This window comes from Musa acuminata, chromosome BXJ3-3 (assembly GCF_036884655.1).
Source record: "Musa acuminata AAA Group cultivar baxijiao chromosome BXJ3-3, Cavendish_Baxijiao_AAA, whole genome shotgun sequence".
Lineage (NCBI taxonomy): Eukaryota > Viridiplantae > Streptophyta > Magnoliopsida > Zingiberales > Musaceae > Musa > Musa acuminata.
In genome coordinates, this window is record NC_088351.1 from 29,741,476 (window position 1) to 29,758,655 (window position 17,180).

General features: G+C 39.1%; 2 protein-coding genes across 7 annotated transcripts; both read right to left on the reverse strand.

The window, feature by feature from the left end:
- Positions 1-110: 110 nt before the first annotated feature.
- On the reverse strand, positions 111-10,371 carry LOC135632697 (uncharacterized). Of its 6 annotated transcripts, none has more exons than XM_065141383.1 (10): positions 10,236-10,327; positions 9,056-9,099; positions 8,564-8,875; positions 8,314-8,450; positions 6,540-6,653; positions 6,368-6,436; positions 3,853-3,994; positions 2,970-3,130; positions 2,760-2,889; positions 111-2,099 (listed from the first exon to the last, which is right to left on the reverse strand). In XM_065141383.1, exons 3-10 carry the CDS (start codon positions 8,873-8,875, stop codon positions 852-854), a joined length of 2,313 nt encoding a protein of 770 aa, XP_064997455.1. In that variant the 5' UTR covers positions 9,056-9,099; positions 10,236-10,327; the 3' UTR covers positions 111-851. The 6 variants fall into 6 exon arrangements, with proteins under 6 accessions (XP_064997455.1, XP_064997456.1, XP_064997458.1 ...); XM_065141384.1 differs by having other exon boundaries at positions 10,116-10,316; XM_065141386.1 differs by having other exon boundaries at positions 8,564-8,965; positions 10,236-10,279.
- A 1,974-nt stretch (positions 10,372-12,345) lies between these two features.
- Positions 12,346-16,263, reverse strand: LOC135633754 (probable glucuronosyltransferase Os01g0926700). The gene is made up of 4 exons (XM_065143624.1): positions 15,954-16,263; positions 13,543-13,931; positions 13,184-13,425; positions 12,346-13,048 (listed from the first exon to the last, which is right to left on the reverse strand). Exons 1-4 carry the CDS (start codon positions 16,057-16,059, stop codon positions 12,535-12,537), a joined length of 1,251 nt encoding a protein of 416 aa, XP_064999696.1. The 5' UTR covers positions 16,060-16,263; the 3' UTR covers positions 12,346-12,534.
- Positions 16,264-17,180: the final 917 nt, after the last annotated feature.

The following is a 17,180-nucleotide window of genomic DNA, read 5'->3' on the forward strand; positions in this document are numbered from 1 at the left end:
ATTTTAACAAAAGAATATTTTGTTTAAATGTTCAGTTGACGTATTGGTGTATCCGAATTGATCGAGTCTTGTCTGCGGGATCTCGATTGTCTAAAAATAAGAGGCATGTCCTGGAAATATCATGTCGAAAGAATTATTTTATCCAACAAAACATATTTAACATTTTATCCAAGGTGGACACATTAAACATCGGATATTTTTAATATCCATCGTAAAATGCTATTGTGGAGTGGAATTTGGAGCACTGTACATTATTAACCAAATCTAAATCCACATGGAGTAAAATTCCAACCAAATCCAAGTAATCTTTCCACAGTCCATGTCCGATAATTTTGATATCCTCAAAGCTGGCTGGAAAACCAAATACCCTCCTCGTTTTGATGATGAAGCTGGTGAAGCTGCCATGCATTCCTGGATCTTCCTTGATCTGGTGTTGGTTTCACGCCCAAGCACAAAGTCAAAAGAGCATGAATACCAACAGTTGTTGACTCACCAAATCAAGACTTTATTGCTACTGCGCAAGGGAACTCATGCCCTATGACAACAAATATGCCCTTCAACAATGGGGAAAGGCAAAACTGAACCAAAGATTACATACCAAACAAAACATGTGTATCTGATCTCGGTGTTCTTAGATCCACTCACTTCCCACGTATATGTACAGTATAGACCATATTTACAGATTAATAGATTTCCATTGTGCCACTCAGAGTAGGTCGGCCATCTATGTGAGGATATAAATAAACTGGCCTGTCAGCAGTATCTACATTCTACAGATGAGCTTCCTTTGCAAGTTAAAATGATCAGTAGGTGATGGCATAGTCTTGTGTCAAGGTGGGGTAATATAGGTGTCAGGGTCTTGGAAATGGCCTTCCACCAGGATTATGAAGGCCAAGACTGTGATGTGGAGTATTAATCCATGATCCCCTCCTCAATGAGGAGGCACCGACTGCCTCATGACCACCTGAGTTGTGAAGCTGAGTTTGTGCATAGGCACGAGTATCTTCAGCACTGGCCATTTCCACACCATCAAAATTCCTTGTCTGAATATACTGTTCCGAGTTCAGCACTTCCAACGGAGAGCACACTGATCTGTTGGAGAAAACACTGAAGAGGTTTCCATCAGCATTTTTGCCAACAGCAACACTGTGACTACTGCTGGATGTTGCAACTCCAGACCAATTGTGGTAAGCCTCTTGATTCTCATCAGGAAACCAATTGTAACCTATAGAACCACTATTGCCCGAAGAATACATGGCAGAAAAACCATGTTGGTCAGCTGGTGGAAACTGCCTTTTGCTAGCATATCTGCCAGCAGTGTATGCACTTTCGTTCACAGTCTGATGCATGTGAGGTCCTTTCTCCCAAACTTCTCTCTGCTGCTGTATCTGTGCTGGCCCTACGAAAAGGCTAGCAAACTGACCAGAATCTGTAAGACGATCATTGGGCATCAGAAAATGCAATGCAGGTTGCCTCACACTATTCATGTGTTGATGTGTATAAGATGATAGCATTCCTGATCCCTCTGGACATGTGGGAGGTACACCGGTACAATCTTGGTTTGCAGGTGAATAAAAGATTGATTCTCTGATAAAAGCTGATGCAACAGTCTTTCCAGCTTCCAGTTGGGGAACATCTCTCTTCAGATCAATAATGTGAGCCGCATGTTCTTCATTGACTTGTTTATGTCTCACAGGTATCATCTGATCAGCAGACAAGTATCCATGAACTTGTGAAGTGTTGCAGTAATAGTCAGCAAGGCTTCTTGGCTGCCACATACTTTTCACAGATGCAAGAGAACCCTCCAGTTTAATATTTTCACTCTGGCAATATAAAGATTCAGAAAGAGGTAAAACACAATCTTCTTGTTTTAGTGTATCTTCACCTACTGCTTCATCATTGGCAACCATAAAACAAGTCTTCTGATTAGGGTCAATGGAAGGAATATTTTCCAGCTGATGGTCATTAATGGCCTCATATCTGGGGTCAACATCTTCATTTTTTTCACCTTCACCATCTGGAGCATGCTCATGCTCATGAAGATCTCCACTGTATGAAGATTCTTGATTCGAGCTCTCCAAATTTTCTGTCTTCTCATCCTGACCAATTAAGCAATCATATAACAGTTACATGCAACTACAAGTACTTTCTGTTACATGTGCAAGAACATGCACAGGCAGAAAGAAGCATCTGGCTTTAAACTGATGCATACATGTGTCTCAATAATATCTTTATAGCATAAAAACTACATATGGATCATAAAATGACACCCATGAGCAAAATTAAGTCCTCCCCACATCAGCTTCTCTACAAGGTATCAGCTTCTCTACAAGGTCCAGCAAGAGTCTAAAGTCCTACTACTAATAAAAGTGAATTAATGTCTGCATAAATATTTATGTCCTTTCTACTAGCAGAATATAAACCAAACAGTGATGTCCGTTCTACAGCATGGCACACTGTCTTACATACTGCTACATCCAAGTCCATCAGCAGGATGCACCAGTGGACATATTATAGAATGGGCCCCAGCTGACTGCTAAAGAAAATCATATTGTTACGTTACCCAGGAGAGAGAGGTTGCATGTTTGATATCTCAATATGATAATATGATAGGTACAGCTTTAAGAACATTGGGGATTTTGTTACTGTAAGGGGTTAAACTGTAACTGACATTTGATATCCAAAGAAAATGATTTGCTATGAGCTGTATTATCTCAGAGAAAAAATTATTTCAAATTCTAAAGAAACCTTGGGCATACCTTATGCAGTATCAGCTTCCTCTTCATTGCAAGTTCCTGTTCCAAAAATTTCCAACATTGCTCTCTATGCAACTTCCTTCCCTTGTGTACCCCAAAAGCTGCAGGGAGATCCTTCCTTGCAATTTGCAACCTGTTTGTGCAAGGGTTAGGTTTGGAAATTTCAACTTCTCAGAAAAAAGTTGACTGCTAATTGGTCCAGGTAAAACTAACCATTGTTCATGCAATCTCTTCTTTTCTTCCTCCTCATATGTTACATAAGAATGTGCATGAAAGCTATTTATGTCACCAAGCACATGACTAAGAGACTTGGATTGGATACCATCACCAGAATGCTTTAAATTCTTAACCAGCTGGAACTGAGACCTAGTTATCTGAAATATTCAGTGAGAGAAAGTCATCACATAGTGTAGCAATTTTACAAAACTGCTTCACTTACAAATATAAAGAAGGCAATTTCCTTATAGTTCCATATCAAAAACTGTCGTTTGCTACAAATCCTTAATTTTAGTAGAATACAACAAAATATTAACTAACAAAATCATAAGTTGCAAGATAGAAATAGTGTGGATAAGTAATGGCTTCCGAAAACTCTACCCAAGTCAGTGTCAGGCACAAAAGGAGCATTTCCACTTTGTTTTAGATGTAGATCACTTATGAGTAGCCTTTGTGAAGAGGCCTGGTCATGTACATAATCAGACAAATGAACAAATGTTTGTCTCGTTGGAGAGCATTGTCAACAACTTCTTGGCCTATGTGCCCTGTGCACACTTTCTTACATCAACCAATGCCAAAACAACTCACTGAATAACTGCCATTCCACTCTATGGAATTATCCCAATTTTAATAAATAGTTTGTAACACTAAAAGCTATCAAAGTCCATTCTGTGTAGATTGGTAGCTTCAGGTCAACAGAAACTCTGCTTCAGGTAAAAGGGACAACAATTGGAACATCAAGAGATTTGCTCATGCACCACTGATTTCATCTCTACTGAGCTAACACTCGAAAACACAGTTCTGGCAGGAAATGAGATCAAACATAGTCAATTAACTTTCTACTGAACTTCCACTCAATAAGACATTCGAGTTAACATACCTTTATACATGACATAAATTTAATTGCATCACTGTTGTGGACGCTGTTATTATTTGACATTTCCCCCTTTGAACAATTAGGAACCTTAGCCCTTTCTGCACAAATTGCTAAGTTTTCTTGCTTGTTCTTGGTAAATTCTTCACTGCAAATAGAAAGCCGCTCATCATAAATGTGTAAAAGGATAAGTAATGAAATGCCAAAACAATCTTAACTATACATAGTTTGATACAATCTGAATCACTAATCAACTGGCAAAGGTAAGTAAAAAATTATTTTGATACAATCTGAAACACTAAACCAACATTTCAAATGGTAATTTTCAAGCTTAGAACTTCATTCAATCATCAAACTACCAGATTCAACCTTTAAATTAAACAGTGCAATTTATGAGGCTAAAAGCATAAAACTGCATTCTCAGAATCTCAGCTACACAGATATTGTCAAAACTGCAGGCAAATCCCCTGGTATGTATTCTTAATATTCTTAACGAGAACAGAATATTTTGAAAGTATCAAATTCTAAGTCACTGCTAAGGCAAACAAGTGTTGCACTGAAAATATCTCAGATAAGAACAATTAGCTTATTATTATAACAGGTCTCCAAGAATCAGAATTTTCTTTATTCCCATCAATCATATTCAATAACCAAAATTTTCTCGCAAAGAATGGAAATATATGTACATTTAGAGCAGTGATTTCAATAGGCGCTCGGGCGAGGCGAGTCGAGGCCCGAGCGCCTCGCTTCACTTCCAGGCGGCGCGCTTCAAAGAGGCTAGCGCCCAAGGCACCGGGCGTCGGGCGCTTCGAGCGAGCGCCTGGGTTAAACCAGGCGATCGAACCAGCGTTTTAGGTCTGGTTCGATCTCCGGTGCTTTAGTTGGTTCGATCGAACCAACTAAAGCACTGATATCAGCTGCTGCTGCCCAACCCTAACCCTGCTCGCGTTCACGCTACCGCTACTGCTGCTCGCTGTCGCCGTTCCCACTGCCGCTGCTCGCCGCTCCCGCTCCCGCTGTCACCGCTCGTGCTCCCGCTCCCGCTGTCGTTGCCACTGTCACCGCTCGCCGCTCTCGCTGCTCACTTTACCGTTGTCGCTGCACCCTCGGTCTTCCCTTACACTCCTCTTCCTTCTCTTTCGAAAGTATACTGTTAACAATATACTAGTAACAGTAATGTATTTGTATTTATTAGATTAATAATATATTATTTTGATTTTAATATTATTAAATAATTATATTTATTAATTATATTATATATTTTAATATTTTAGCGCCTCGTTTCGTTCGGGTGAGTGCCTATCGCTTTTTAAATCACTGATTTAGAGTGTGTTTTGTTGCTTGTGGTTCCTTTTACCTGCATCCCATGATCAAGCTTGCATCACATATGCACGTGTACTTATTTGTAAATACTAGTATTGTTTCATTGCCTATAAATTCTGGCCACGTTACATTTGCAAATGCAGTATTTACAATTTAAATCCAACTAAACGGTACTAGATTTTCTGAAGATGGTTTTTCAGATTCTGATTACTGGTTGGAATAATAGATTTAGGTGCAGTTACAGGCATCCCAACAAATGTATTTCACCAGCTGCCAATAATAAGATGCCTGCAGCACCAGTTAGAGACAACCAAACATGATGTGATCGAAATGGAAAAAGCAACCCCATTCTCCCTGCAAATTGATGACTTTGGTTATCACATTTCCAGCACTCGAAGAACTATGAACGGAGTAGTTTTCTACAAACTATCTTCTGAAATAAGTCTGAATATCTCCTATACTAAACTCCTGCAACTGGCCACACAAAAAGCCCTATCCAGACCCCCATGGCCACATTTTTCTATTAGAACAGCAAGCTTCTTGGCATATATGAATTGAGCATATAATAATATCCCTACCATCGATGAATGAGACTCCCTGGTATCTTAAATCTGTTCTCACAGATATCAGGTATTTTGTTTATCTTGTTAAGATTGATTACTTACCAAGAGCATCTAAACAGGATGCCCAGAAGCTTGCAAATTTTGTAGATCTAACTGTAACCCCTCTTTCTGAGAGGCAGCTGGTTTTGCAGCTGCTCAGTTTGTATTTTAATACTAATTGAATGAAGTTATTAATTTGTCATTTCAAAAATTATATATCCCTACCATCAGTTACACTCATACTTCAGAGTTCTAAAACCTTAGAACAAAGCTGGAAAGCTAGAAAGTATCATCCTTCCAAGCTGAACCTCAAGTCAAATGCTATTTACAACATCAGACCTCCGATAATTATAACATTAACAACTTGAAACAAGACTATATGCAAAAACTATCATTCAAAGGTAGAGGTGCATTATCATGAATCTTAACAATGACACCATAGAAAGCCTATTGGCTCGTGACCAAAGGCCCACATATAACACGTATAACTACACAACATCAGAACTTTCAATATGACCTAAAAGACAAAACAGCAGGCAGTAATGAAGCACAAATAGAGAAATAACTTGTGATTTCGATCAAGTGGTAGCAGGTACCTCCAAAGATTTTCTGGATCCTTGCAGCTCAACCATCTCTCTCTCCAATTTTTCAAAACCTCAAGCATGCTGCCAACAAAAACTTATCATTCGGCAGTCTGACTACTAAAAAGCAGCAGTAGTTGGAATGTGAAAGAATAACATTTTCAGAGGCTCTTTATGCTGGACATACCCACTATGGTACTTATTTATCTCATGATAATATGCTCTCTTATTGAACTTAAATTGCTTCTCCAGATGTAGAACGTTATCTGGATGAAGATTACCAGCACAAAGTGAAGAAGACCTGCATAAGTGCAACATGTAGATTTCATAAGATCATTATATTGGAATTTTTACTGACACGTAGTGAATATCTCCTGGCTACATGGGGAAAATATGTCAGTGATAGAAGAAATATATAACAAAAAAAAAACAGGAACATGTTTCTGTGCACAAACAAAAGAGAATTAAACCAGAACATATTATTCACATCCTACAAGTCCTTGCCCGACATCTCTTGACCTGCTTTCGTTGTCAATTAATATCATTGTCAAGTAGAAACATCTCCCAAACTAGAGCCTTCAAATTCCAGCCTCCATAGAACTGTTAACACGCACATTCCTCTTTCCAAATCTTATTTAAATGTAAATCTTCCCACAATATGCAACTAATACTACTACAAAATGAGTGAGACTGACTTCTGGGTTTGTTTAATGTTCCTTTTTTCATAAAGGTATCAAAATTGTCTTCTCAATCTTCCGCATCAGTGAATTGCAACTGAAAGCAATCTAAGGCTTTCACTCTCTTAAACCCAAAAAGCTTTAGCAATCCGAAGACATATCCTTGCAATGCTATACCTTCATGCCTTGGGGAAAAAGAGACAAATTCATCCACTTATCCAAAAAAGATATCATGTTTCTCAAGGCACACACATAAAGCATTCAATTTAATTTCAACTTAGTACAGTTAACATAATTGTGATCACTCAAAAACTCATCTCACAAACCTTAAGATTTGGATTTCCAGACCATTGGTGTTTCTATTTTAGTTTTTGTTCTAGATGTGTAAGCCATTAAAAAACTTGCTTGGTGATCAGAAGGGACAAAGCACTCAGAGATATAAATGTTATATTGCACTATATATGCAAGCCCTGTACGGCCATTGCATAAAAGAAAACAAAGCACAACCTCCAGCAACAACCTATGTAAATATGTAACTACAATTTAAAACGACACTTGTTCATGGGTCACAAATGTGTAATTCCAACATAACATTCAATTCACATCCTGACTAACTGAGATCATAATAAAATTGTGTGTATCCTTAAGCGTACTTTCTTCCTTCACAGAGACATGCTAGGATGTAAAAGGAAGACATATGGTACTACAACAAAAAAATCATCATAAACTGATAAGCCACGGTGATACAACTTAGCAATATCTGGTGCTCTTTTCATTCTTACAGAACTAGATACCTACATAACAAGCAGAATCTCCACGTGAAAATCAAAGAACATGAATATATGAACATGAAGATCAAATGATAGATGTAATATCATTGTTTATATATCATAACCACTGACCACAATTAGAATACATCAGCAAAAAAATTACACCTTTTTGTAATACAAAATTTTTGGCACTGTGCAGTCCTATTTATTTGCTCCAGTTTCACTCTAGTACAATGTCTAAGCTTGTAGATCACCACAAATTATTAACTAAAATTCCAAACAGTAGATACACACATGCACAAGCACATAGACAAAAGATAAATAGATAAACCTAGGCAGCCAAAAGCTGGTTATTCAGCTACATAAAAGATTTATCACATGCCAAGTTTGAATTTTCCCATAAGCAGATAAAGTTAGTCAAACTAGAAATCCAATTTAATAACCATAAAATACTTGAGTTATAGATTGACCCGAACGAACTAAAGATGAATATTGACCGACTACAAAAACTTACCATTTTAAGTAAGGATTTCCAAAATGATGGTTTTCTCCCTTAAGCAATGAATGAACAACATGTTCAGTGTCTGTCTCACTAGGAAGAAACTGTGAGAGAAGCTTTCTCTCTGGTTCTGAAAGACATGTTGCCCAAACCTGACAAGACATTGGAGGAGAACAATTATCAACAGGCATATACAATCAAAATGTCACAATACCTGCTGAATGGACTAGTAAATGGATATATACAATGACAACAACAAGCATACCTCATAAGTAAGCACCTCAGACAAATTGTCCAAGTCAAAAATCTCATAAGGAACAGAGACAACATCAGCTATGCCAGAATGTGATCGAGTAAAGGAATCAACAAAAGCAGCCATATAGTTCCATGTTAATCCAACTTGTGCCTTCTTTGCTACAACTCTCTTTTGACGAACATCCCATTCCAGATCTACTTGGGATCTCAAACATAAATCATATGGGCCCAGCTTTCTTTTCTTTTTTCCACTGTATTGTTTATGAGAGTTAGAATTTGTTTGCTGCTTCCTTCTTTGACCAGCTGCCATTCTGCAGGTCATCTGCACAAGATCATACGAGTGCCTCTTTCAATTTGAAATTATTCTTGAGCACCAGTCAAATCTATTTTCTCAATCCATGTGGATAAGTACCTTGATTAGAAAGCATGGGAAAATAATTTCATGGTTGCTTGAATCATTAAAAACAAACAAGATCTTGCAATTATCAATAAAAAGACTCACCTACTTATTCAAAGCAATCATGACTGGAATTGTGACATTCACTCCTGCTTGTCAAGAACAAGAGAAAGTAAATGAAGACTCCATAGATTTTCATAACAGATATTAGTTTGATTTATGTCTATAAGCCTTCATGCAAAACCATTTTTCACTCATTTCCATGGTTATTCCCTCCTACAAGGTTAGCACAATTAGCAGCAAATTAAACAAGAATTCCATCCAACCATAACAAGAGGGGGAACATGACTAATTGTTTTCAATTAACATAGCAACTAATGATGATTGGTCTCTATTTCAAATTACCATCGATTGAGCGTTAAATGGAAATCATATAAGACCTAGAGAAGAGAATATGTGTTGAAACTTAGGACTGTCTCTTGAAAAGGAGGGGGGGAAGTGAAGCATCACAAAGAAGCTAGGATAGCACTTCTTTTATTGAAGTGACGGCCCACCAAATCATTAAAAAAATTGCAGCCACAAAGAAGTGATCACATTTCCTGGCCAGCTACAACTAAAAGGACCAATATGGAGAGAGTAATCAGAAAGCACAGTATCTCCTGCCAGTATATATATATGATTCTCAGTATCTACCTTTTCTTTTTAGCATATATGTACCATAGGATGTGGTTCTCTTGAACTAATTATCAAATAAAAAATTCAGCACCCTCCATCTTTCAATTGGTAGGTATTTCAAGTTAAAGATCCAAAGTTGACGTTATACACAGTATGCCAACCTAGGCGCGGCCACACCATGAAAGCACATTGTCGAAACAATCAATAGATATCGAGTCCAAGCTTTAGAAATCAATTATAGCATCCTTTCTTCGTGATATATCGCAAGAAAAGATCGAGCTTTCTATTCCAGCAACTAGCAGTCACCACCAGAGCCGCTGACCTTCCATTACTCGGTTAATAATCATCAAAGTTTTTTCTTGTCTTGTTGACCCAACTAAACCTACAACTAACCACCACGCCAAGACACGAAAGCCAGATCAAAACAACAGACCGAAGTGCTAATTTCGACAAACAAGAAACAAACCAAAGCCACGGGTGAGACCAATACCAAGAAGCGGTACGGAAGGGCGGATTCCAAGAACAAAGACACCCAAGAAAGCAAAGAATAAAGCCCTAGGATCGGTCAGAAGAGAGGGAGAGGCGGAGGCGAACAAGAATCGAGAGGTACCGATCCGCATCGCCGAGGGGTAGAACCGCCGATAGGGTTTGCTCGAGAGGGAATTAGGGAGGTGGGAAGGGGGCATTTATAGAGGGCGAAGGAGGAAGGCGATGGTCACCGTGGTTTCTCGGGCCTCGGAGGCGTTGGTTCGTAAAGCCCGGGTGCGGGGCCCGACGGGGCAGTGGGACCATGTCGCGGGGCCCACCGCTCTCGCGCGCTCACACCTGTGGACAAAGGAAATTACGCGGGCGTCGAATCCTCCGTCCGCGCCTCGGCGCAAAGCGATCTCGTCCGTTCGTCATGGGCGGCGCGAGTCGGGGGCCACAGGTGACCGCATGCGGGTCTATGCGCAACGCAGTGGGGATTACGAGGCGAGGATTGGGGTTGTTATCGTACGGACGATGAGTTGGAATCTGATGACGACCGCGCATGATTCGGGTGGATCTGAGCCGTCCGATCGGATCGTTGATGGTGTTATTATTATTATTGTTACTTGTCCGTACTGTGTCTCAGGTTGGGGTTGTAGCTTGCGCTTCTCAATTATTTATTATAATATTTGTGCGGATATGGGATGAGTATTATTCATTAAATAAAACCTCACATGTGGATCTTAGTCAGCCAAATATCAATAAATAAAATAATAAGATTTATCACGTCAATATGAAATCAAAATAATAAATACTTTTAAAAAAAATAAATCTTCATATTAGGATAATTTTATATAAATTTTTTTTTAATAGTATTTTTTATTTATAGTACGTAGAACATTCTTTATTTACTAAAAAGATATTATCCTTAACATTTGTTGTATTGGTCACAGTTTTATTGTCTCCTCCCTTCATCATTGCTCGTCGCTTCCACCTATTGTGATAGTCCCACAAAATTATGTTGCAACTACACCTTTGTCACTCTGAGGCTCTCGTCCTCGTCTTCAGTGCCTCCACCTCATAGTGAGTCTTCATCACCTCCATATGCCCCCTTTGCCCTTTTGCATGGCTATCATCTTTGTCTACAAAAGTTCTTTCCCATGTAAGGCTCTAGTACCACCCTCGTGAAGCCTTCGTCCTCAATGTCACCTATGTCACCCCTCCATCGAGTTTGAATAGACTCGTGAATATAGTATCGAACCATTACAACTCTAAATCAATGCACCGTTGATTGAGGCTACCCACGACATGAGTCAAGGACCCAAGGGTGTCACTTATCTTAGGAGAGCCATGACATTGAGAAACTTATCATTGTCGAAAAGGAACTTGCAAACACCTTGAGGCAAAAAATCATCAATATGAAGCAAGACAACCATGATATGATTGGCTAGTAGATATATATGATAAGGTGGAATGACAACCCACAACAAGCGAGATCGATGCGACAATCGACATAGTAATGATAGATGGGACGAAGACCACCCGTTAAAAAATAACAAGCACTCTGTCTCCGTAAGATTAAACTAAAAAGAATGCACTAAGTAAAATAAAGATGAAAAGTTGAAGCATTTATTTTAGGAATTTACTTTATTATAAAGAGTCATACAGTTTCTCATATATTAAATTTTATTAGGCATATTCCTATGTAAATCTTGTAAGAAACATCCAAGGCGGAATTCCAAATAAAAACTCCATACCACCACTCAAGAAACCTCATCAAACACACCCCTGCAAACATCCGACTTAAAGATTCTAATCGGAAAACCACGCCAATGCTAAAGTTATGAGAACCCTATGCAGACCCCTCGAATCAAACTATCCGAGAGGTTGACTCGACAGTCTTCACACCAAAGAACCACAGCGACAACCCGAGGTTGGGAGCACAGGTCGAGTCAATTTCATCACACCCAGTTTAATTTACATCAGAATTCTCTAAGTTCCAAAGCATTGTACGAAAAACATAACAAGTAGAACCATTGAGATGTATTCTGAAAGAAGAAAGGCCATTCAGATTGCATTTCCTGAAAGTAAAAGGATCCAAATCAATTCTCTTGCTACGTAAAGACACTGCATTTCCTCCAGATTTCTTAGGCAAGTCGTTCACATCTGACACAAGTTTACAAAAAGAATGAGATCACCAATCAAGGTACCAAACGGATCAACAAAATTATAATATTCCAACAGCTTGATCAGATGAAAAGTTCTACTCCATTGCTTACAAGTTACAACATATATTATGTATCAAGTATGTCATGCTACAAGAGAGGATAATGCCACAGCTTGGTGACACAACAGAAGTTTACACATTTGAGCAACTATGAGCAACAAAGTTGAAGCATCGGTAGATTGAAGAAGCTCATAACCACGAACAGAAGCTGCTTCTACCAAGGCTTCAGATCACCTACTGGACCAGCAGTCCAGTTCAGAATTTTCTGACCTGGTTTCAAGTATACATTCTTGTCGTGTGGCAACTTGCGAGCCAACCCATTCAATATCTGATGGAAAGCATCGCCAGGCTGGGCCGGTTGAGGGAACAGCATGGCCTGCTTCATTGAAGGGTTTGCGAGTAATCTCTGTTTTCTTAAGATTACCTCTATCGGTATTGATGTGAGGATTGTGTCCAACTTTGGCACATCCTCCTCAGCCACAAATACACCGATCTCCTCCCATGGTATTGCATCTGCAAATGGAAGCACTATATCATCTGCTATGACAACAGGGATGCAGCCAAACACCACCGCTTCTACCAATCTAGGACTCCATGGAGCCCAACCCAAGGGGCACAGGCAGAAAACTGCCCGCTGCATATCTTCATAATAAGTAGTAGGGTGGTCGGTAGAGATGTCAAAAAGAGGGTTGTTCTTAAAATTCTCCCACACCGATGCCCTTGCACCTCTGCATATCAGAAATCATCAAGACTCATTAAATTTCAGCCGTCTGAAAATTTTGTTCAGTCAACATTCAGATTGAATCGCACTGGAGATTTCTGAGTACAAGAAATCTAAGCTTCCTGATATTATGGAATCTTACCTTGCGTAGTATCCACCCTCTGGATCGTTCCCTACATCATAAAATAAACCACGGAAATAAACAAAAATAGAGCGAGGAGTATCTGGAGGAATCAAATGAGTCTGCATTTTCTGGGGGGGTGCATATGGAGGAATGGTGATGGAACCGTCCTTCAAGCAAACATGATTTCTCTGCCCAAAGGTTTGAACCAGCGTGGCACGCTTAAGCATGTGCAGGATTCCACGTTCAATTGCTTTTTCTTCCTATGGCATCATAAAATAGTCATTACAAGAGGAAACAAAGAAAGTAGGTAAAAACAGAAGAAACAAATACATCACAAAAAGGAGGCAGAAATTGCTTAACCATTAATGAATGCTCACCTGATAGTGAAAGCATGCTCCAAAATCATGTGGGACAACAAAGAAGTGATCAGCTCCTTCGGTTCTGTTCCAATAGGGCCAATTTGTGGATATCAACTCTATTGCGCTTCTCATCATCCGTGGTGATTTGAAGGGTAAGGGAAGCCCACTGGGAGTCAGGTCACAGGTGGTATACACAGGTGTATAGAACCAATCAGCTTCTTCAGGATTAAAAGTTCGAACAGGACTTGAGAGCAAGAACCAATGCATGTATATCTCTGCAGCAAACATGTGATTGAGGCATCTGGGATCCTTTTGGAGGATCTTTTTGTTGTATTTGCTAGGCAGCTCATACACAAACACCTTCAACCTTCCAACAGGGTCATCTTCCAGAACATCACCAGCACTCCCTATCATAAAAGTCTCATTGAACAGATGTCAAAGATCTTTTCAGAAACTTCAAAGAAAGATGATGGCCAAAATGAGACAAGTGATAAAAGGAATTGAATACAAGGTGCTAAAATACGTGTATGGCCCATGAAATGTATCCATTAAGAAACAATAGTAGTTCTTGTGCGGGGCCTAGTACTCCAGTGGTTGGACGAGTTCTGAGCACTGCTGACCAAGTAACAGATTATACAGGTTCAAAAACATGTTACAAGCTGATATCCTTGACATGTAATTTGGTAAGCGAGTCATCCTCCAATTGGAACATTGACACTCCAGCATAATCCAAAATATAAGCACACATTATCTTGGCAAAGATTTCATGTTTATAATAGTAGAGGACATCAATCAACATAGACACAACATTTTTAGCCTTCTCATGGTGAACAAATTAGGTTTTCATCTCAAGGCCCATCATGATATCAGCCCGCTAGTTTTATTTTCATCCTCAACTTTTAACATGATAGCTGAAATGTTGCCCAACTGCCTGAGATATCAAGGATTGCTAGACCAACCATATCGAGGTGAATCTACTAGTACATGGCGCCAAATAGGCAACCAGTGTGGTTCTCATACCATGCCAAAGGTGTGCTAACACACCCTTGGCGACTTGATAGGCATGCATAGGCAGCATGACACCTGTGGGATGCTATGCTGTCCAATATATACTGACCCATTCAAAACTAGTACCATACACGAGACAACAATCATTGATCAAGATAGTTGAAGATCTAAAATATCCATCAGCCTTCCTGGGAGAAAATGATAGTACAAAATTTGAACTTTTTTTTTTCAGACTTGACAATTTTGGGCAAACCAAGTATACATTATTTTCGATGGAACACTCAAATGTATAGTGTCCTGACACCACTTCTAGATTGTCCTAAGACACTGCAAAACTACCAAAATAGTAACATTTCAGAGGGGTAATCTCACTGCTAATTTTTCAAAATCTTTAAACCACATTCAGATGAAATAGAAACAGAACACATCAATGGGACATTGCTGTCGAGAACAATAACAGAAACCAGTTATAATAACTAAGATCCTTTCCCAGAACTACAAACTATATATCAAGGCAAATCTTAAATAATCTGTAAGTTCAGTTATTTGAAGTCCCAATGTATACATTTATGTCCCCGGTTGACAGGTTTGGACATTTGATTCAGTCAGCAATGAGTACTGAAGACTACAAGCTTTCTTTTTTCACTCAAAAAGTGATAGATAAGAGTCAATTTACCGTTTGATGATACAACCTTGCAGATATTAATACTGAAAAACTATTCCAAAAGAGAAAAACATGGTGAACCTCAACCGGATGCTTGTTTAGTGCACATATGTTAAATGTAAGCAAACAGAAAGAAAGCAAAATGATTCTCTAACCTCCAATCTACACAATCAATAAATTCTCGATTGCAACATTCTCAACCTTCATTCCATTAATTTTTTTCAGTATATGATGTGAAGCCCGTAACATGAACCTAAACTAAAATTCACATTGACAAAGCAGACCATAAAAACCTAAGAAAAAATCGACCTAAAATCTTCATAAAACTGAAGACTGTCTCACTTTTTGCCAAACATGTAGCAAGCTTCCTGTACCTAGACATCATCAACAATAACCAGAAAACTCCATGATCTAACAAATTTGAAGCGTGAAATAGCTCCAAAACGCCATTCTAAAACTGCAGATCAAGCAAAAGTAGTCATATTCGTTCCAATATTTCTATTTCCAGACCCAAAGCCAAACATCACCATGAATCGATCATGTGACAGGCAAAGGAATCAACTTTCTTGACAATCAGCATAGGCAAAGCCGATCCAGATTCCAAAGAAGGAATCTAGCCACGACCTTCAGCCCAATCGATCAACGACCGATCCAGATCCGGTTCCAAATAAGAGCAAAGGAAAAGCGAATACCACAAAAATAACCCTAAAGAATTCCAAAACCTACGAAAAAGAAGAAACTTGTCAACACAACTCACCAGAAATCCTCTCCGTCCGATGATTCAGTTCCTGCGCCTGGCCAGCGATCCCCCCGAAGACAGAGTGGAGGATCAGAAGCGTGAGAACCCAAATCCCACTCCCCATGGCCTGCCACAATCCCCCTCAATTCTCTCCAACCACAGAAAAGGTCGAAGAAATCAAAGAAAAGGTGCGACCTTTATGCGTGATGAGGGGAAGATTCCCCTATCGAAGGTGGTGGGAAGGGTCCCAAAGGGCCAGTCTCGGGGAGGAGAAAGGTAGACTGACCGAAGGTGAGTCGTGAGTAAAAGACAGCGAGAGAGCGAGAGAGAGAGAGAGAGAGCGAGAGAGAGAGAGAGAGAGAGATGATGAGTTGGGTGGGTTCCAAAGTGGACTTTTGCTTGAAGAGAGGGGGAAGTTTGACTTGGTTTGGTTGCCTGACGGTGGCTTGGTTTGGTTGCCTGACGGTGACTTGGGTTTGCTTGGCATCTTCGAGAGAGAGTGTTTGTGTGTGTTTTATTTGCTTTTATATTTAAATAAATAAAAATAAATAAATATCATTATCTAATTTTTTTGATTTGGATTAAAGATTAAAATAATAATAATCGAAATCCACCAAAGATACAGAGTTGTAAGAAAGAATAAGAGCTTTGTATTTAAATCACTCTATAGGTCTTTAAGGTTTACAATAAATCTAATAAATTATTTAAGATATAAAGATACTCCTACGTAAGACGTTATAGAAATAATTTGGATGATAAAAAAAGGATGATTATAGAAATAATTTTTCTATTGTGCAAATAAGAATGGTTTCTTGGGCTCATGTGCTAGAGGAGGATTAGAAGAGAAGCCTTTTGTTTCGCTTGGCTTGTGAAACAGGTAATGTGGAGAACACTTCTAAGGCTTGTGTTTGATGGGAAGTCAACCTCCAAACTCACTTGGTTCATGCCAACCAAGTATAGGATTTTATCAAGAAGTATCAATTGTTTGTTCTAATTATTGATTCTTGAATCGTTCACATTTAGTATATTAAGATCTATGGATGTTAGGGGTGTTAGGAACGAGTAGATCTATGGATGTTAGGGGTGTTAGGAATGAGTCGGTGTTAAGAGGAGATGGGGGGAGGATGAATTAGAACAACGGATAAAAATATCGATTTTAAAAATATTTAATACGATAAAAATCAATCTCGAACAGAAGCTCGTATATTAACTTTGAAAGTATATTCGTAAGCGTAATGGAAGTAA